This window comes from Entelurus aequoreus, linkage group LG09 (genome assembly GCF_033978785.1).
Source record: "Entelurus aequoreus isolate RoL-2023_Sb linkage group LG09, RoL_Eaeq_v1.1, whole genome shotgun sequence".
NCBI classification, from domain to species: Eukaryota; Metazoa; Chordata; class Actinopteri; order Syngnathiformes; family Syngnathidae; genus Entelurus; species Entelurus aequoreus.
The window spans coordinates 54,681,464-54,702,806 of NC_084739.1; the positions used below are offsets into that span (position 1 = coordinate 54,681,464).

A 21,343-nucleotide genomic window follows, 5' to 3' on the forward strand; every position below is an offset into this window, starting at 1 on the left:
TGCTGCATGTTATGTCATGTTTTACATTTCTTCTTCAACACATTCTATACAATCCAAGCGCCGAATGAATGATACAAGCTCTTCCTCTTCCATACGTACTGCAATCAACTGCAGCTGTTGACTAGTGATTCATTTCCCCTTTTTTTACCAGTCCAGGCAGTACTTCAACAAGCTTTGTGCTTTATGTGTGATGAGTGATTAAGATTAAGCACATGAAGTAGAATCAATTTTATAGCACTGCACTAGGAAGCTTGTTGATGTACCGATTGGACATTTTTCTTGTACAGTTCATTCTGCTGCCCTGTTCTTATTTAGTTTTCGTGTTTCAAGGGTCTGATAGGACCAGCAGGTGTATCAGGACCAGCAGGACCAAAGGGAGAGGGAGTGAGTTCATTTCAATTTTCCTTCTACAGTTTAACTCATTCATGTTGACGCTGTAAATGTTGACAACCATCAAAGTCGGCCAACTCATTAAGTCGTGGACTTACATGGTTATCCACCTTTGTCCAAATACAATTTGAGACTTGAAGGGGTTAATTATTTGTTCGTAAAATCGGTCCTTTTTTGTCAATATGTGTTGTAGTATTGTTACTTACATTATTATCACTCATGTGTCAAAGCAGATTTTTCGTTATGTCAGAACCAACTAAAAACGCATTTGTAGCGTACAGACCTCCACAGGCCCTCATAGTACAAATTCAGACGATGATCCCGATCAGCCTCAAAATGTAATAATCTTGTTCCTTATCACGTTTCTGACATTTCCTGAAATGTGGCCATATTTTTTTCAGCTATGTATATAGTGAGATAAAAGAAACGTAATGAACCCTCTTGTCAGTCATCCACTGTCTTTGTGGGTGGTGGCGGGGTCGCTAGCTTAGGCACACAGAGGTTGAGGCTCGTTACCAAAACGTGCATAAATTAGTGGAAATGATCCGCACCAGCCTTAAATTTTTATCATTTGTTTCTTATCCCATTTCAGACATTTCCTGAAAGTTTGATAAAAATCAGTTCATAATTTCTTTAGTTATCTATTGCGGAAGGAAAAAAGAAATGGAGCGAACCCTCTTATCAGTCATCCAGTCTCTTTGTCTCTGCGAGGTTGCTAGCATACACACATACAAGTTCAAGCTCCCAACGTAAACGTAAGGTATTGTAGTAGAAATGAACCTAAACAGGCCCAAAGTGTAATCATATGTTGTTAATTTCCTAAAAAGTTTTGTAAAATTCCGCCCCTATCTTTTTGAGTTATGTTTCTAACAAACAAACTAAAACTAGAAAGATGAGAGGACAGGAACTTCCACTTACCTTCAAATCTTAACTGTCGCATCTGACTCTTTCTTCTTCCAGGGTAAATTTCCTCGTAGGGCTGCACAAGTAATCGATTTTAAATCGAAGTCAGATTAATTATTTATGAAGATGACGAAAAGAACATTATTAAATCAATTTGCCTCCATATCAAGTCTTGCACTTTCAAACCAGGCTCCTCGTTCCTTGTCCCTTCCATTCCTGTCTGCATAAATATTATGGTGTTCCTCACACAAACTCTCTCACACACACATCAGTGTTTCACATGTATACATTTTTTTATTGCCACAAATAAACTCACAAATGCAGATTTAGTGCTCCCGTGTTTGCCGTGGTTCATAAACAAATTATATTGTTAGTGTGGCGGATATATCATGAACGCGCTTCACAACACACCTCATGCACTCTTGCTTTGCCAGAAAATAAGATGCAGCTGAATGGTTCTGGGGTGACAATTTTGCGACTGTGTCGTAATATTTAGCAAGAAGAGCTATGCATCAAAAGTGAAAAAAAGGAGTGTGTCTTTGCCTCAAGCATTTATTCGGTTATCAAATGCAAGAGGTCGCTCGCCACGCCAATTAAGTTCTTGCTCCACAGCGACAAGAAAACCGTGTGCAAAGCGTGCAGAATGTTATGTAGTTTTTTTCAATAATGTAGGAACAGCAGCTTTCAGTAACTCAGGAACTTATTTACAACTGACGGTTATTGGTATCTCTATACTTCTCTACCACTAAGACTTATGGGTAATGTAGTGAGTAGTTTACAAGTACCAACACACAATTAGCCTCCAGAAGCAACCTAAGCTTTATAAGTGCTAAAAACTACAATTGTAACATAGATTATGACAGGTTCTACAATTCTAAGTAATACATAACATACATTGACTATCACCAATAAGTGTTTACTTATTAATTTGGTCCCGACTCCTTCCTTCTTTTACACAGGAAATGTAAACACGTAAAAGTTACGTTTTGAATGAACTATCGGTAAAAGACATGGAGAAGGGGTAGGATTAAATAGAAGTTTTGCTTCTTCCTATTCCTTTTAATGTAATGTGTTAATCATGTATATTACAAATAAGTTATAACCATAACCACATCATAGCAAGACACAGCTTAGAGACACTCTTTCTTCATTTGGCAACACTCCCCCCCCCCCCCCCCCCCCCCCCCCCCCGGTGAAATATGTGAACGAGTGATGTTTATAGTGTGGCCTCGGGGCCATTTGTGGAACACAACATTTTTTTTTACCCATATAGCAAATTGCAATAAATAAAGTAAACAAAAAGTTAATACAAAATTTAAAAAATAGAGCTAAGAAATTAGAAAAAGGCTGAAATGTTGATGGAAATAATGAATTGAGACGCAGATGTTTGCCTTTAAATATATGTGAGGTTTATTTACCCTTTTTATTAGCCTATTTCATTACAAATAACAAGATGACATCAGCAACCCTCAACCTTTGTTGTCTTTTGTAGTTATTATTAAAAAAAATCTAAATCCTAAATAAAAAAAAATCAGAATCTGGGAATGAAGTCCTTTATGAATAAAGTTAATTTTTATTGTTATTATTATTATTTTATGTTTGGCCAAAATTGTGCAGCCCTACTTGTTAGCCGTTCCTTAATCCCTCTTTCTGCAATCAACAAAATTGCACAAATTGAGTAAAACCATGTCAACAAACTGCCATCAGTTGAAAAAACCTTCATCCTTACATCTCTGGAAAAAGTCACAAGTAATTGTCCAAACAACGAAAATGTGTTGTGTCGGCAACAGGTTGTGTCAACAACCACTAACGGCGACGTTAGGGAACTTATCAGGGCAATGTCAATTTAAACGTTTTCCACTGTATTGAAACTTTCTATTGCCATCGAGGGTAGACTTCTGATATATTTCTATTGCAGGGTGAGAAAGGAGACAAAGGATTACCAGGACCAATTGGCTCGCAAGGCATCCCTGTAAGTCACTTTTTACCCCAAAATAAAACACAGTGTAACTCACCCCAAATAACTACTCAATGCCTATTGCATGACTTTGTGCATTGTTATTGGTAAGAATCCACAGTGACAATCAATCAATCAATCAATCAATGTTTATTTATATAGCCCTAAATCACAAGTGTCTCAAAGGGCTGTACAAGCCACAACGACATCCTCGGTACAGAGCCCACATACGGGCAAGGAAAAACTCACCCCAGTGGGACGTCGGCGAATGACTATGAGAAACCTTGGAGAGGACCGCATATGTGGGTAACCCCCCCCCTCTAGGGGAGACCGAAAGCAACGGATGTCGAGTGGGTCTGACATAACATTGTGAAAGTCCAGTCCACAGTGGATCCAACACATCAGCGGGAGTCCAGTCCACAGCGGGGCCAACAGGAAACCATCCCGAGCGGAGACGGGTCAGCAGCGCAGAGATGTCCCCAACCGATGCACAGGCTAGTGGTCCACCCGGGGTCCCGGCTCTGGACAGCCAGCACTTCATCCATGGCCACCGGACCTATGCAACTCCCCCTCGCAAGGGACAGGGGAGAAGAGGAGAGAAGAAAAGAAACGGCAGATCAACTGGTCTAAAAAAGGGGGGGTCTATTTAAAGGCTAGATTATACAAATGAGTTTTAAGATGGGACTTAAATGCTTCTACTGAGGTAGCATCTCTAACTGTTACCGGGAGGGCATTCCAGAGTACTGGAGCCCGAATAGAAAACGCTCTATAGCCCGCAGACTTTTTTTTGGCTCTGGGAATCACTAATAAGCCGGAGTTCTTTGAACGCAGATTTCTTGTCGGGACATATGGTACAATACAATCGGCGAGATAGGCTGGAGCTAAACCGTGTAATATTTTATACGTAAGTAGTAAAACCTTAAAGTCGCATCTTAAGTGCACAGGAAGCCAGTGCAAGTGAGCCAGTATAGGCGTAATATGATCAAACTTTCTTGTTTTTGTCAAAAGCCTTGCAGCCGCATTTTGTACCAACTGTAATCTTTTAATGCTAGACATAGGGAGGCCCGAAAATAATACGTTACAGTAATCGAGACGAGACGTAACGAACGCATGAATAATGATCTCAGCGTCGCTAGTGGACAAGATGGAACGAATTTTAGCGATATTACGGAGATGAAAGAAGGCCGTTTTAGTAACACTCTTAATGTGTGACTCAAACGAGAGAGTTGGGTCGAAGATAATACCCAGATTCTTTACAGAGTCTCCTTGTTTAATTGTTTGGTTGTCAAATGTTAAGGTGGTATTATTAAATAGATGTTGGTGTCTAGCAGGACCGATAATCAGCATTTCCGTTTTCTTAGCGTTGAGTTGCAAAAAGTTAGCGGACATCCATTGTTTAATTTCATTAAGACACGCCTCCAGCTGACTACAGTCCGGCGTGTTGGTCAGCTTTAGGGGCATGTAGAGTTGAGTGTCATCAGCATAACAGTGAAAGCTAACACCGTACTTGCGTATGATGTCACCCAGCGGCAGCATGTAAATACTAAAGAGTGCAGGGCCAAGAACCGAACCCTGGGGAACTCCGCACGTTACCTTGACATAGTCCGAGGTCACATTGTTATGGGAGACGCACTGCATCCTGTCAGTAAGATAAGAGTTAAACCAAGACAAGGCTAAGTCTGACATACCAATACGTGTTTTGATACGCTCTAATAAAATATTATGATCGACGGTATCGAAAGCGGCGCTAAGATCAAGAAGCAGCAACATAGATGACGCATCAGAATCCATCGTTAGCAATAGATCATTAGTCATTTTTGCGAGGGCTGTCTCCGTAGAGTGATTTGCCCTGAAACCGGATTGAAAAGGTTCACAGAGATTGTTAGTCACTAAGTGTTCATTTAGCTGCTGTGCAACAGTTTTTTCGAGAATTTTGGAAATAAACGGAAGGTGGGAGACCGGTCGGTAGTTTACCATGAGGTCAGGATCGAGGTTAGGTCTTTTGAGCAGAGGATGAATAACCGCTTTTTTGAATGCTAGGGGAACAGTGCCGGAGGAAAGTGATAAGTTTATAATATTTAACACTGATGGACCTAATAATACAAACAGTTCCTTGATAAGTTTCCCAGGAAGTGGGTCAAGTAAACATGTTGTTTGTTTTATCCCACTTACACGCTGTAATAATTCCTCTAATGTTATTTCATCAAAAATAGAGAGACTATTTTGGAGGGCAGTGTCCGTCGTATATACAGTCGTATTTGTGTTAATAGAGCCCAGTTGTAGCTGGGATGCGTTGTCTTTAATCTCCTTTCTAATGAGTTCAATTTTCTTATTAAAGAAATTCATAAAATCATCTGCCGAGTGGGTGGAGCTACTGGGAGGAGTCCCTTGTTGGGTTAGCGATGCTACTGTACTAAACAGAAATTTAGGATCGTTTTTGTTGAGGCGGATGAGATTTGAGTAGTATTTAGCTTTAGCTAAGGTAAGCATGCGTTTATAAGTTATTAAACTATCACTCCATGCTTGATGGAAAACCTCAAGTTTAGTCGCGCGCCATTTGCGTTCCAGTTTTCTACATGATAATTTATGAGCTCTAATTTCTTCTGTAAACCATGGGGTGCGCCTTTTAGGGGCCCTTTTTTGCTTTAGCGGTGCTATACTATCAATAATTTCGCGCAAGGCATCGTCAAAGTTGTTAGTGAGTTTATCAATAGAGCCGACATAATTTGGGAATGGTGCTATTACCGAAGGCAGTAGGTCAGCAAGAGTCATCGTTGTGGCAGCATTAATGTTGCGGCCGCTATAGCAGTTATTATTATTATTAGCTTGTTGACAAAGAGTCAAAACTTCAAATTTTATAAGGTAATGATCGGACATTACTTTAGTATATGGAAGTATCATAACTTTGGAGGTGGTGACACCCCTGACAAGCACTAGATCTATTGTATTACCGTTGCGATGCGTGGGTTCATGTATTATTTGTGTAAGACCACAGCTATCAATTATGGTTTGGAGCGCCACGCACTGAGGGTCCGATGGGGTATTCATATGGATATTAAAGTCCCCCATTATGATTATATTGTCGGCGTGCGTCACTAGATCAGCAACGAACTCTGAGAATTCACTGATAAAGTCCGAATAGGGCCCAGGGGGGCGGTAGATAACAGCCAGGTCGAGAGGTAGCGGTGTGACAGACCTCATAGTAAGCACCTCAAACGATTTATATTTATTATTTAGGTTAGGGGTAAGGTTGAAATTTTCATTGTATATTAGTGCGACACCCCCTCCCCTTTTAAGAGGGCGGGCAACATGCGCATTCGTATAGTTAGGAGGAGATGCCTCATTGAGCGCAAAAAATTCGTCCGGTTTGAGCCAGGTTTCGCTAAGACCAATGACGTTAAGATTGTTGTCTCTAATGACCTCATTAACCAATAACGCCTTGGGAGACAATGATCTTATGTTTAAAAAGCCCATATTATAGGTATTGGGCTGTTTTGACGAGTTTTTGTTAAGATTATCCGTAGTGGCAATATTAACAATGTTGCGTTTATTATGCGTAGTGCACTTTAAATAGTTTCGACCATATCTAGGAATTGATATGACGGGAATTTTCCGATTGTTTGCTTGGTGCTGCAATAGACTGGACATATCATAATTTGCCACCTCAGTAGAATGCATGTCCACCTCTGACACAGACACAACAGAAAAAACATTATGTGAATTGTGTATTATTCTAAGAGAATTGCTATGCGTACATGGATTATCCAGCCTGGCGCTGGCTAGTTCTAGCTTAACTGACTCCTCACCCGGACTAACAGACATTGTAATTGCCTGTGACCGGGCTTGCTCTAGTGTAGTCAGTCAAGTGAGACTTAAATAGTAGTCTATGTTTCTAGACAGGATGATGGCGCCTTCCTGGTTAGGGTGAAGGCCGTCTCTCATCAGCAAGCCTGGTTTGCCCCAGAAAGAGGGCCAGTTATCAATAAACGTTAGTCCCTGCGTCCTACAGTAGCTAGCCAACCACTTGTTAAGCGAGACTAATCTGCTATATCTCTCATCATTGCCTCTCGCAGGCAGGGGGCCAGAGACAATTACTCGATGCCTGGACATCTTTCTGGCGAGATCACAAGTCCTGGCTATGTTTCTCTTTGTAATCTCTGACTGTCTCATTCTAGTGTCATTGGAGCCAACGTGTACAACTATATTCGCATAATTAGTGGTGCGATTAGCCTGTCGTACGTGTTTACTAGGCCTGTTGCGAGTTAGCTCCCTAAGATTAGCTTCAATGTCAGGTGCTCTGGCCCCGGGGATACACTTTATTGTGGCTGGTTTGCTAAGCTTTATGTTTCGGGTGATGGAGTCCCCTATAACTAAGGTGTGGTGCCCGGTAGACTGGGGTGTAGGACTAGCTAAAGAGCTAAATCTATTATGCGTCTCAACCGGTACACCGTAGCTTGTAGGCCGCTTAGGACTGCTACAAGCTGGGCTAGTTAGCTCGCTACAGCTAACGCTAGCAGATGTGTCCGCAACATCTAAAGTTACGACATTACTCTGCTCTAACTGGCGGACACGGCCCTCTAGCAGAGCCAACCTCTCCGTGAGTATGGTGCAAGACGCGCAGGAAGCCATTACTCACAGTGTTTTCTGTCACCGAGTGAAGTTCCTGCTGTCCTCAGGGAAGTGGTCGCGGTCTGTAGGAGTAGCTTCTTACTGACCGGCGCTGCCTTTCTCCGCGCTAGCTTAGCAGCTAGCTAGCTGAGGAAAGGGTGGTGGGACAGAGATCGGGTGATTTGCAAGTTAAATAGTACCACTAAAAAATGTTTAAAAGAAAGCTGTAGAACAATTAAAAGCACACAGATAGAGCGCTACTTAGCTTTTTAGCAACAGCGAACAGACGGCGAGCAGTCACGCACGGTGAACCGGAACCGGAAGTTATCAGTATCTACAATGCATCAAAAGAGTGTCTGTCCAATACAGATTTGTGCTTGACTTGAACACATCAAGTCCCAAAGTGACGTATGTATGAGTAACATTTATGCTGGATTTGTCATGTGACAATCATAGCTATAGCTTCTCCAAAATGGCTGGTGTCAGGTATAGTAAGCTTGCTCAATTGCAGAAGCTGCAGGGTTGAATCGAGGCAGGTCTTTTTGTGTGTTATTTTACTACTTATTATTATTGTTTGACATAACGTATGCACATAGGGCCATATCCTATCATGTGCCTAAGTGAAAAAAGCTGAGCTACTGTGCAGATTCTGGCGGCATGGCATTCTCCCCCTCGACTTAAATCTGTCACTGCAAGCTTTCATCCGTAATGTGCACTTTGGGTGGAGCAATGTGGGCGTTCCTTGTCAATTTGGCCTTCCGCAAATTCACCCATCAACTTAAGTACTTATGTTCTTATGCGCTTCTGAGGCTGGAATAAGTCCCGCGCCCCAGGAAGGTAAAAATATTACATTGCACTTAAAAGTTTGAATGCAATGTACACCACCAATAATAAAATAGGACATTGGAAGAAAACCATCAAACCCATTCTGATCGCTTCAATTAAGACACCTGTAAACATCCATTCAGATGACAATAAAAGGACCATAATGCCACTGTGTAGGAACTATCAAAATCAAAATGCACATACCGTATTTCCTTGAATTGGCGCCGGGGCGGTAATTAATTTAAAACCTCTTCTCACTCCGGCGCTAACCAAAGGCATGTGATATAGGCAAGCATGCGCTAATTATTTTAAAACCCCTCTTCTCACTCCGGCACTTACCAAAGGCATGCGGTAAATTTAGGCCTGCGCTTTGAGTGTGATGTAAGGATACCATCATGAAAAGCACATTTAATAAAAAAAACGTTATTATGGTCTTACCTTTACTTATAAATGAAGTCCATGCGCAGCTCCTTTTGAACAAAAGCATCGATAACTTGTTTATAGAAGTCTTCCTTATCTTTCTTCAGTTTTAAAAGTCTCTCTGTCTCGATGGAGATATTCCTTTAATTATTACCTCCTGCTTTGATTGAAAGTCCAGTTTAGAAAACTGTTTTATTTTAGATATGTAATCCTCCATGTTAAAAGTGCAAGCGAGAGGAAAAAATAAACGATCGCTGCTAAAGCTGTTGCTGCTTGTTGTCACTTCTTCTGCAGCCGAGCAGTCGCAAGATGGATCACTAGCGCCCTCTATCACCAGGAGGCGGGAGTCATTTAATGACTCATATTTGACACACGCAGATACGGTATATTAATAAAACATAGCTGCTTACTGTTCTTTTTAGCACATTCAATAGTTTGGACCTTAAATCCTACTGAATAGCTCTTTATCTTCTTCCCTTTATGCGATTTTAAATTGTTGAAATCAGCCTCCTCCATTTTGAAAATGATGACAGGTGAAGTGTCACTCGTGACGTGACGAGTTTGACCCGGCAGAAACTTTAGGCATATGCTAATTATTTTGCGAAACGAGTTTGACCCGGCGGAAATTCTAGACATGCGCTAATAAAAATAATATTTTGCGAAACGGCGTTAATCCTGAGCCGGCGGTAATGCTAAGCATGCGCTAATTATTTTGCGAAACGAGTTTGACCCGGCAGTAATTCTAGGCATGCGCATACTATATTCCCGGCGGCAATTCAAGGAAATACGGTAATTTACCTGCCGTGTTTCGTCTCTGCAAACTATCGGAGTACAAAAGAGGCTTAAATCGTCCTGCAAAAAGCAGATATGAACAAAAAATCTAACTATGCAATGGCAATACATCCCTATACCTTAATAAAAAAATATTGGTCGATGTGATATCAAGGATTATACGCCTGTCGAGTTCCCAGACATATCAAACTATTGTGCTCCAGACGCCATTGTACACGACAAAATAGATGACAACTTGGAAAAGCACGCAACTTATTTTTGTGTGGCTGGGGCAAGGAAATTGGTATCAAGACTCTCCCGGATAAATATGCATCGTTTTTGCTCGGGTAAGGTTTCATGATTTAATTTCGCGTCTACTGATGTTTGTTGTTGTTGCACACGCCGTTTACGAGTGTTTTTCCCCATCTTTATCAAAATACAACTATAGATGTTAACATTGTGTATGTGCTGAAAGCTTCTTTTATGATTGTTGCCTTTGGTAAAAGCTTAACTATTTTAGGTTTTGCTCACCTTTGCTTTCTTTTACAAACGTATTTGGACACACTTTTCGAAACACTCGTAGCAAGAGGAACTGCACTGTTTTTGGAATTTTGCCTATAGTTCACAATTGTTATGTAAGACATGACGACGGATGGATTTAGAAAAAAAAAAAAGCATTCTAAATATTAAATAAATTCTATCAAAACTCTGCTTACAATGGAGCCTATGGGAGTCGTTTAATTCTGCCTATAGAGCCCCTAAAAAACATCAAAACACCTCCATTAGGGTTTTATATACATGATGTAAGTATATATGTAATGTAGTGACAGGCACATTTATAATAACATTTAATATTTCCGTATTTTGATCATTTTAAGCATACGCGGCGCATTAATTAAAAAAAAAAAAGCATCACGACGTTGGCTTTTTCTTTTCTTCATCACTGATCATTACTCACTGCAGACTTTATGAGACCCAACAAACATAGTAAAACATAATTTACTGTGCAACGTCTGTTGTCATTAGGATGCCGACTGCAAGAATGTTCATATATTCCCACTTAGATGAAAAATGTCTCATAACCCTCTGAGGGTGCAGGGGAACAAGTGCTTTTCATGTCCTCGCCAGTTCCAAAACCTAAAGGCTGTCAAAGTGTCGGATTATGTTCTCAGTTCTCACCCATCTACTTTCCAGGTGAGAGGCATGATTTATGATCTACAATAAATTTACAGGGAGCAGGGAAGCGAGAAAACAGCAGACCACTCAATGATGTAAACATAGGAACAAACGGAGGTGATCACGTCGCCGCTATAAATAGTTTGTCTGCGTTAGCGCTTATTATAACAATATCACCAATACTTGGGTAATATTCAAATCATGAAATGTAAATTGAGTATTGTTGGCACTTTTTGAATGGTTATTTATTGGATTTTATAACCGGAATAGTGGAGCTCCCATTGGCTCCGCTGTAAGCAGACTTTTATTTACGTCTATTTAATACTTAGATGCATTAAAAAAAAAAAAAAACTATCCGTTGTCATGCCTTTCATAATGATTGTGAACGATAGGCAATATTCCAAAATAAGTGCAGTTCCTCTTAAAGAAATACAAATAATATCAAGATAATATCTAATTGGGAAACACTAAATGTTAAAGGTATATCAAGCAAACCTTTAACAAAGTGATCAATGCAAACAGATGCATTTTTTCGACTCTGGTCCCTTGGACCGGAGTGTGCTTTTCTCGTTGTTTCATAAAGTCTTGCAGTCTTTCGGCCTTCTTGATTACCTCTTGAGAAACTCTTTAGGAACGTTTATCCTTTTCGCGACGTGAACTATTCGTACAGCCGAAAACAACACAAGCATTGGGCATTTTTTTCTTCCAGAAAAGCTAAATGCCGCCTAGTACTGATTGAGAACAGAGCTAGCTTGACCACCGCGCATATTTAATGCGTGGCACGTGAGCCTGACATGAAGTCAGTAGAATCCTAGTAATTAAATGACATATACTGCTTGCTTTAAAGATCAAAGTCTGTGGGATCCACAATGAGGTTTTGGTTAGGAAATTCACAATCTCTGCCATTTAAATTTGAAGTTGAAATTGTCATCTCATCCTCCTTATATTCAAGCTAGAAAATAGAAGGTTCTGGATCAAAATTTGTCCCTAAGTTGTCTTTGTAGTCTCTCACGAAGTATGCCGTTAGTAGTAGGTTTGTAGTTGTTGAAGGGAAAAACGAACCCTGTGTTACGTGTGTGAAATTAATATGCCGCCGTATGCTTAAAATGAAGAAAATACGTAAATATTACATGTTATTATAAATGTGCCTGTTACTACATTACATAAATACTTGCTGTGTGTATGTAAAACGTTGACGGAGGGGTTTGGATGTTTTTTAGAGCGCTGTATAGGCAGAATAGAGTGACTCACATTATCTCCTATGTTAGCTGACTTTTGCTAAAATGTATTTACAATTTAGAATGCATAAAAAAAGAAAAACGTATGTGCTATTGTCTTACATTGGGATTGTGAATGATACGTAAAATACATTTTAAAAAAGTGTGGTTCCCCTTTAAGCACAAATAGGTATGGGTTTAATGGGTTAAAAAATAATAGTTATACTACATTAGACCTTTTAAAAAAAAAATCATGTGAATACTGTATCAGATATTAGAAGTGTTTTTAGTGGTTTTAGTTTGTGACTGCAACATTCCTGTTTTATGTTGCTGCGGTTGTTTGCACTTGGAAATATCTTAATATTTGAGTCTGCTTATTGAGTGCTTGTATTTCTTTTTTTAGGGATTAACAGGACCACAAGGACTCAAAGGCAACCGGGTAAGATTACAGTAAAAAAAAAAGAAAGAAAACATTTTTGCTTGCTATGAATATATGACTGAGAAAGGTTATAATTTCAAAGGCTCACAATTAGCTTCAAGTGTAATGCTCTTGATGCTCTCTTTTATAATGCATTAGGAAAACCCATTTGTCACACAGTTTGCCTTGAATATTTGAAGTGATTATGAATAATAAACTTCAAGATGTCATTCCAGAAGCAAGTATCTGAACAATTGATGATATTTGATTATATAAACATTTATTCTATGACTACATTTTCATGCACTCAATATTCCAGTTAAGGTTGATATTATCTTTAAGACATGATGCTTTTGCAATAAGAATATTCCTATTTGCGTAGTAATCGGCATTAATGGACAACAAGTGAGACTATCCAAGTACAGTATATAAGTACACATACCTATATATATATATATATATATATATATATATATATATATATATATATATATATATATATATATATATATATATATAGGTATGTGTATGTACGTAGGTATATATTTGTATGTATATATATCTTTATATACTACATAATATATGTATGTAGATGTATGTGTATATATATACGTATATATGTATACATATGTATATACATACATTTATATATACATATACATCCATATAATATGTAGTATACATATATATTTATATGCAAATATGTTTTTATATATATATATAGGTATGTGTATGTACGTAGGTATATATTTGTATGTATATATATCTTTATATACTACATAACATATGTATGTAGATGTATGTGTATATATATACGTATATATGTATACATATGTATATACATACATTTATATATACATATAAATCCATATAATATGTAGTATACATATATATTTATATACAAATATGTTTATATATATATATATATATATATATATATATATATATATATATATATACACTACATAATATATGGATGTATATATAGATGTTTATATATACATATATATGTATACAGACACATATATATATATACTACATAATATATGGATATATATGTATATATAGATGCTTTTTTATATATATATATATATATATATATATATATATATATATATATATATATATATATATATATATATATATATATATATATATATATATACTACATAATATATGGATGTATATATATATAGATGTATGTATTTATGTATGTATATATATATATATATATATATATAAAGGAGCGAAACATCCGTGAAGGGTGGCTCCCGGCTGACGACCCTGCAGCCAGCACCACATGGCACTGTCGGAGGTGCGTCAGGCAGTAATGCCATGCAAGTGTTAACTTGTGCTTACATCTATCTTAACTGGCTTTCCAGTGACTACTGTGAACAGAGCAGTTGGCATCCAGGAAAAGACTGGTGGGCTGCCAGGGAAGACTGACTGGCAGCAGGAAAGACTGCACCAGGGGTGGAGGGGCTAGTTACCCTTTTCCACATGTCTGTGAAGCAAGCTCCATGGACTCCCTAACCTAACTACAAGCAATATAAGGAAGAAACAGCCCGGCGGTCCACCGAGAGGCGGGATGAAAGATGGACCAATCAGGACGGATTACACGGAAATGACTGGCACGGTAATGACGAACGAGCAGAGGATTCTCAGAGAATGTGGCTGTGGGTGGGCCAAGGAAACAACCTACCGGGGCCTGCGAATACACCAGGGAAAGGCAAAATGCGGCGGTGGCCGCAACCAGATGCAAGCTTGCACTGCAGAAGCAGATCAGACAAGGAGGAATCTTAGCCAGGTTGAGCACCACAGTGCTATTGATCCCACCATTGCAACTGGTGAGAGAGAGGAGGACCAGCCTTCCCTGCAGGATGTGCAGCAACAACAGCACAGCCCACAGCACAGTGAAACACCAAGTAGAGAACCCACAAGAGGAACATCAGAGAAGCTTATCCGGAAAGCCAAAGTGAAGTGGCCAAAAGCCAACGACAAAGACTCCTGGAGCAGCTTCAATTTTAACTTATGCACCACCCTCCAAAGTGCGCTAAGAGGCAGCGTAACTTCCAATCTAAACATTATGGGAGACATCATCTACGAAGAAGGGAAAGAGCGTTTTGGATTGATGCCACAGAGGAAGATCGTTCCCAAACAGAGCGGGAGACGGGAGAGGGAAATCCTCCAGCTCGTAAAGGAACGCCGCCTCTTACGCAAGCAGTGGAGGAAAGCCAATGACCAGGAGAAAGTCGGCCTGTAGAACCTGTGGGACCAGATCAAAGTAAGACTCGCACAACTGAGGAGAGCTGAAAGAATCAGGAAACGCAGAAGCCGCAGGGAGAAAGCAAGGGCAAGCTTCTTCCGGGACCCCTTCAAGTATGCTCGAAGCCTGCTAGAGGAAAAGAAGAACGGGACACTCCAGACCAGTGAGCAGGAGTTGGAGGAACACATCAAAGTCCAGCTCAGTGATAGCCAAAAGGATCTCCCCCTCGGATCACCGGGGCACGTACCTCGCCCACCTGAGCCTTCCTCGCAGTTTGACACCACCCCCCCCCCGAGATGGGCTGAGGTTAAGCAAGTGGTTGAGCGTGCAAGAACCGCTTCAGCACCCGGACCGAACGGGGTACCTTACAAGGTTTTCAAAAACTGTCCTGGACTCCTGAAGCTGTTGTGGATGCTGATGGGCGTTGCCTGGAAAACCCAGTCCATACCATCATCGTGGAGCAGAGCAATAACAACTTTTATCCCAAAAGAGAGTAACTCTTGTAATATCGACCAGTTCAGAGGCATTGCCCTACTGAATGTGGAAGGGAAGCTTTTCTTCACCGTGGTGGCGAAGCGGATGACCAACTACCTTCTGGCAAACAATTACATCGACACCAGTTGTCAGAAGGCAGGCGTTCCAGGCTTCCCTGGCTGCGTGGAGCACTCGGCCATGATCTGGGAGCAAATCCAGTCAGCCAAGCACAACAAAGCGGGCCTGCATGTGGTTTGGTTGGATCTGGCCAATGCCTATGGATCGGTTCCACATCAACTCATCAGCTTTGCACTCAACTTCTTCCACATTCCATCATGCATCCAAAGCCTGGTAGTAAACTACTTTAACAACTTCAAAGTCTGCTACACGACTCAGGAGATCTCAACTGGTTGGCACCAGTTAGAGAAGGGAATAGCAATGGGTTGCTCTATCTCTCCAATACTGTTCATAACAGCCTCCGAGATCATCCTTATCGGTGGAAGACAGATGGCCCGAGGAGTGAGATCTGAGTCAGGCCAGCGACTCCCGGCGCTGCGGGGCTACATGGATGATGTTACCATCCTCCTCCAGACGGCTGCATGTACCTCCAGACTCCTGAAAAGACTCGGGGAGCTCCTAGCATGGGCACGGATGAAAATAAAACCTGCCAAGTCCCGCAGCCTCTCCATCCGGAAAGGAGCCAGGAATGACAACATCTCATTCTCAGTGGATGGTGAATTAATCCCACGCGTGGTCGACCAACCTGTGCGGAGCCTCAGAAGGCGTTACACTGCTGACATGTCTGATAAGCACATGGCTGCCTCTGCCACTTCTCAGCTGAAGGATGGCCTGAACAAAATTGACCAAAGCTATATTCCAGGGAAATTCAAGGTCTGGTGTTACCAGTTCACCTTATACCATCGCCTGATGTGGCCCTTGAAGTTGTGCAACATCACCTCCACAACTGTCCTCGAGATGGACTCAAAAGCCAACAACTACATTCGCGAGTGGCTGGGCCTTCCCAGATGTCTTTCCAACACGGCGCTGTTTGGAAGAACCATTCTGAAGCTGCCACTGAAAACCATCAGCTTGGGCTACAAACAGGAGAAGGTGAGGCTTGTGTTCGAGCTCAGAGACTCACCTGATCCGTCTGTCCGTAACACCAAGACCCAAGTCTGTACAGGGCGTAAGTGGAATGCGACGCAGACAGTAGACCAGGCCATCGTCCGACTGAAACACCAGGAGATGGTAGGACAGATACAGTCTGGCAGAGCCGGCTTTGGATGGGGAGCAGCATCCAAGATGTGGTCCAAAGCCTCAAGGAAGGAAAGAAAAGATCTGGTGATCTCATAAGTGGTCAAGATGGAAGAGGAGAGCTACATGATCAAGGCTGTGGGCCAACAGCAGCAAGGGAGATGGACCAATTGGGAGGCTGTTGTCAACAGAGTTGTTACGTGGGCAGACATGTGGAAGATGCCCCAGGCGAGGCTAAGTTTCCTCATCAGGGCCACGTACGATACCCTCCCCAGTCCCGGGAACTTGCATGTGTGGTACGGGGCAGAGGTGACCTGCCAGCTCTGTGACTCCCAGAACCCAAGCTTGCGTCACATTCTTTCTGGCTGCAAGGTAGCTTTGTCGCAGGGCCGGTATGGATGGCGGAACGACCGCGTCCTGCGAAGGCTAGCTGAAATCCTGGAGGCACGCAGAGTGGAAGCAAATGGGGCCAGTCCGGGAACAGCTCAGCGGTTGATTAAGTTTGTCAAGCAAGGTGGCCAGCCTCAGAGCAGCAGCAAGAGCATCCAGTCTCTCCTGTCAGCTGGCGGAGAATGGAACATGAGGGCTGATCTAGATCGTCAGTTGAAGTTCCCTCAAGAGATCACAACAACCTCGCTACGCCCAGACATTGTCCTGTGGTCCACCTCTACTAAAACTGTCATCATGGTAGAATTAACGGTACCATGGGAAGAGGGAATGGAGGCTGCCTTTGAAAGAAAGAGGGACAAGTACTCAGAGCTGGCAAGTGAGTGTGCACAAGCAGGATGGAGGCCCTTCACCTATCCAGTAGAAGTTGGCTGTCGAGGCTACACTGGAGCGTCCACCCAGCGACTCCTAAAGTCCCTCGGGATCAAAGGCTCCAATCTAAAGAAGGCCCTCAAAGCCCTGGCAGAGGAGGCAGAACAGAGGAGCTTCTGGTTGTGGCTCAGAAGAAACGACAAGGCGTGGGGAAAGCAAGGCGTGTAGACAAGGGGCAGTAGGGAGGCTTCCCTGCTGCCATGTTATGGTATGCGGTCAGGCCCACGCTTGACTCAGGGAGATGGACATCCCTGCCATGCATAGTCCCTTTGGACTCATTCCATATACACAACAGCAATAACACCGGGGTTAGAATGTGGGTACATTATGGATCCTCCAGCTGGCTGCAGGGGGTGGCAGGGAGACGTCTCTGTCGCTGCTCCGCCACCCAGAGATGTTCCGGGATTAAAGGAGCGAAACATCCGTGAAGGGTGGCTCCCGGCTGACGACCCTGCAGCCAGCACCACATGGCACTGTCGGAGGTGCGTCAGGCAGTAATGCCATGCAAGTGTTAACTTGTGCTTACATCTGTCTTAATTAGATTATCAAAAAAAAAAAAAAAAAAATAGTGCTCGATACCGTGGTAGAGCGTAATATGTATGTGTGGAAAAAAATCACAAGACTATTTCATCTCTACAGGCCTGTTTCATGAGGGGTTTCCTCAATCCTCAGGAGATTTCTCCTTTACTTTATTGGACTTGATACAGGTATATCCCAGGGGTCCCAAAGGACGTTTTAACAACTGGAAAATCTGTTTGATTCAGAATGTGTCATTTGAAAAATATGACAGGTTTTCATAATATCTACTATATTCAGGTAATTACAGGAATATTACGTGCATGGAAACGTGGTCATTGATACTATTCAGGTTTGGATAAGAGCTGGACATTCTGTAGCGTTGAGATATTAATTTACAGCAGACCTGATTATGTCGACGTCAGTGTGAGAGGCGTCGACATAATCAGGTCTGCTGGGGTCGTCGCGATCGAATAAGAATGAGTGGACATTTAAGATGAAACTGTGCATTTTATCAAAGCCGACTTTGATCCCCTCCCTCTAAAAGAATGGTTGTCTTTCCCTCCCATTAACATGTTTAATTGTTCCACTCCCACATTTCATAAGCTCCTTCAACACCTTCTACTGACTCCCATGGAATAGTAGCGTGTGCATGAATGAGTCACGTTCATTCCACTTTGTGAATGAATCAAAAAAATCTCAGAACATGTCAAGTTTGATCACAAGTATGACGAAGTTGAAGGTGTTGATTAAGCAATGGCATAGTGTAGATGTTTTTACTCTTGTGTCCTATCTTCCTTTGTTTCCGCAGGTCTTCCTATCCCCTTTTCCTTCCCTCCACCTTTGCCCCCTGGCTCGTTTTACCACAGGGGTTACCCTCTCTCCCTCTCACAAGCTTTGGCCTCCTGCTTCTCCTCCTGCATTCCTAATTCCAAGTCCTAGGTTAATCCTTCTCCTCTTACACTTCCTTCTTCCTATTCCTGTTACAACTTAACAGCACATTCACCATGCAAGTGCTCATGAAGCCCCTCCGAACCCCTGACCCTTTCCCTGTTCCCCTAAATGCTGATCAGCTACTCGCAGCTTCAGTTATTAATATTATTGGTTGAGCCAAAAATTACTTTTTATATGGCAAAAATAAACTAAGAGCCTCTCAGTATGTTTCATTTCATAGCAACCATTATGTTATAGCTAGGGCACACTCACAGTTAAACATGCTTACAAACCTGGACATACTGTTTAACAACTGATCACTTCTCCTATAGGTTTATAACCGCCACCTTGTAATTGTAATTGTAATTATTGGAATTGCCAATAATCACAAAATTAAATTAGAAAAATGCAGTTGCTCCAGCTCACCTGTGAATAGGGCTGTTCCGATCCGATATTGATATAAGTCCGAATCAATAAAAAAACAAGTATCGGATGATATCGACTCGCATGTATAATCTCCGATTCAAGCAGTCCTGTAGCCTTTTTACTTGTGCAAAGCTAGACAGCCAGTTAACATCGAAATGTCCTCCAATAAGCACACAAGGGTGGTCTTTTCTTGTATTTTAGTCAAGACATTTACAAAAGGTAAATTATGGTAGGCTACAGGCTGCTAGGATCTACCAGCTACACAACAGCTAAGTACACAATAGCACACAAGCTAGACTTTCGTAGTAAGTGTCCTTAATTTAACATTATTGCAGTCTAAAACAGCACATTTGTCAATATATACAAGTATCAAGTATATATAGTTGCATATTACTTACACATAAAGTTTCCAAAGCAGAAGCGTATTAGATAGTTGCTCACAAAGGTTCATTATGTCTTTTTGTTCAGAGACTTAAAAAATGTTCTTGTAGTTACGGTAGTCAATATTTTCGGTATATTATATGGAATGTTTACCTGACATGTTTTGGAGGAGGGAGTCCCAGCTATGCGAGAGCATGAATGCTCCCTCATACCGATTGATGGTTTGCTTGGGCCGCTTCCTTAATTCAGTTGCCTCCAATGATTTTGACGTTGTCCCAGTCCATGATGTATAATAAATAACCACATCATGGACTGGAGCAACGCCAAAATAATTGGGACAGAAAATACCAAATTCAAACGATGGATTAAGGAGGCAATCAAATTAAGAAAGCGGCACAAGGAAATCGAGATGAGGGAGCAGTCAATGGTTTTATTAATAAAGTCTGAGTCTAGGCCAGCTGCACGAACATAAAAGTAAGCCACAGGGGGTAAAAAATACATGAGTGAGGTGCCAAAATGCCAGATGGTTGAAAATACCAACCAGACATTTTTGCGAAGTGCAAAAAATTACCATAATTAGTAGATGAAGGCAAATGATTGATTCTTAGATGCATCTAAAATGATTTAAACACATTTAAGTGTGTTAAATAAAGTAATACAGACAGTTCTATCATGCAGAACTACTATAGCTTTGACACATATGGATCAAAACACAGTAGGAGATGAGAAGACTTACTGAATGTGAAGTATTGAAACAAAAATGATTACATCATTTGTACATTTTAACAGAAGTCTAACTTAAACCACTCTATAGCAGAGAGGAACCAGCTAAGAGACAGTAAACTAGCAATTAGATTAATAAATCAGGAGAGACAATAATATCCACACAATGTGACAACATTGTGAGTCACAGATATGAACAAGTGCGCAATCGAACAAATAAAATGCTAAGGTTTTATGTCTCTAACTTTGAACATCTTCGGCAGGTTCATTCTTTCAAACATTCGCTAACACTGACTTCAATGTTTCTTCCTCTCCTCCCCAACTTCTGCTTCTGCACTACAGATTTGTTATTCTAGCTAACAAGGCCCTTAGTCAATGAGAGCGACGTATGGCTCGTGTTGTCTCAATAACACTTGAGTTCGTAAAGCAGAAAAGTAAATTTTACCACAAAGGAGGACTCAAAGTTGTCATTTTTGATACACTGTTGTTTGCAGGGAGAGAGGGGCAAGAAAGGCAACAGGGGGGCCAAAGGGGATAAGGGAGACCAAGGAGCACCTGGATTAGATGCCCCATGTCCGTTGGTATGTCATCTGATGTGTGACTCCGAGCCCAAACGAAGTGTCACTGGAGACATCTTCTTTTTGGCTCGGCTATTACGTGACTCTAATCAACTTCAAGGCTGCTCTGGTCACAAAGTCAATTTTCCAAAAAATCCCAAATTGGATATTTTGACCCCGAAGTATGTTTATTCAACATGAATACTGCTAAACTGCAATCGGGTCAAACCAGAAATCAGCCCGTGGAACATTTTCTTTTCTCTCTAGGAAATGGACTGACTGGAATAAGTCACTGATTTTGAGTATCAG

At 41.3% G+C, this 21,343-nt stretch overlaps 1 protein-coding gene across 1 annotated transcript in view; it reads left to right on the forward strand.

Moving 5' to 3' along the window:
- Positions 1-21,343, forward strand: part of col13a1 (collagen, type XIII, alpha 1) — a 125,789-nt gene that overhangs the window by 96,046 nt on the left and 8,400 nt on the right. Inside the window, exons 34-37 of the mRNA XM_062058944.1 lie at positions 331-384; positions 3,212-3,265; positions 12,671-12,706; positions 20,972-21,058. Coding sequence (XP_061914928.1) covers positions 331-384; positions 3,212-3,265; positions 12,671-12,706; positions 20,972-21,058 — 231 coding nt within the window. The remainder of the gene's footprint in view (positions 1-330; positions 385-3,211; positions 3,266-12,670; positions 12,707-20,971; positions 21,059-21,343) is intronic.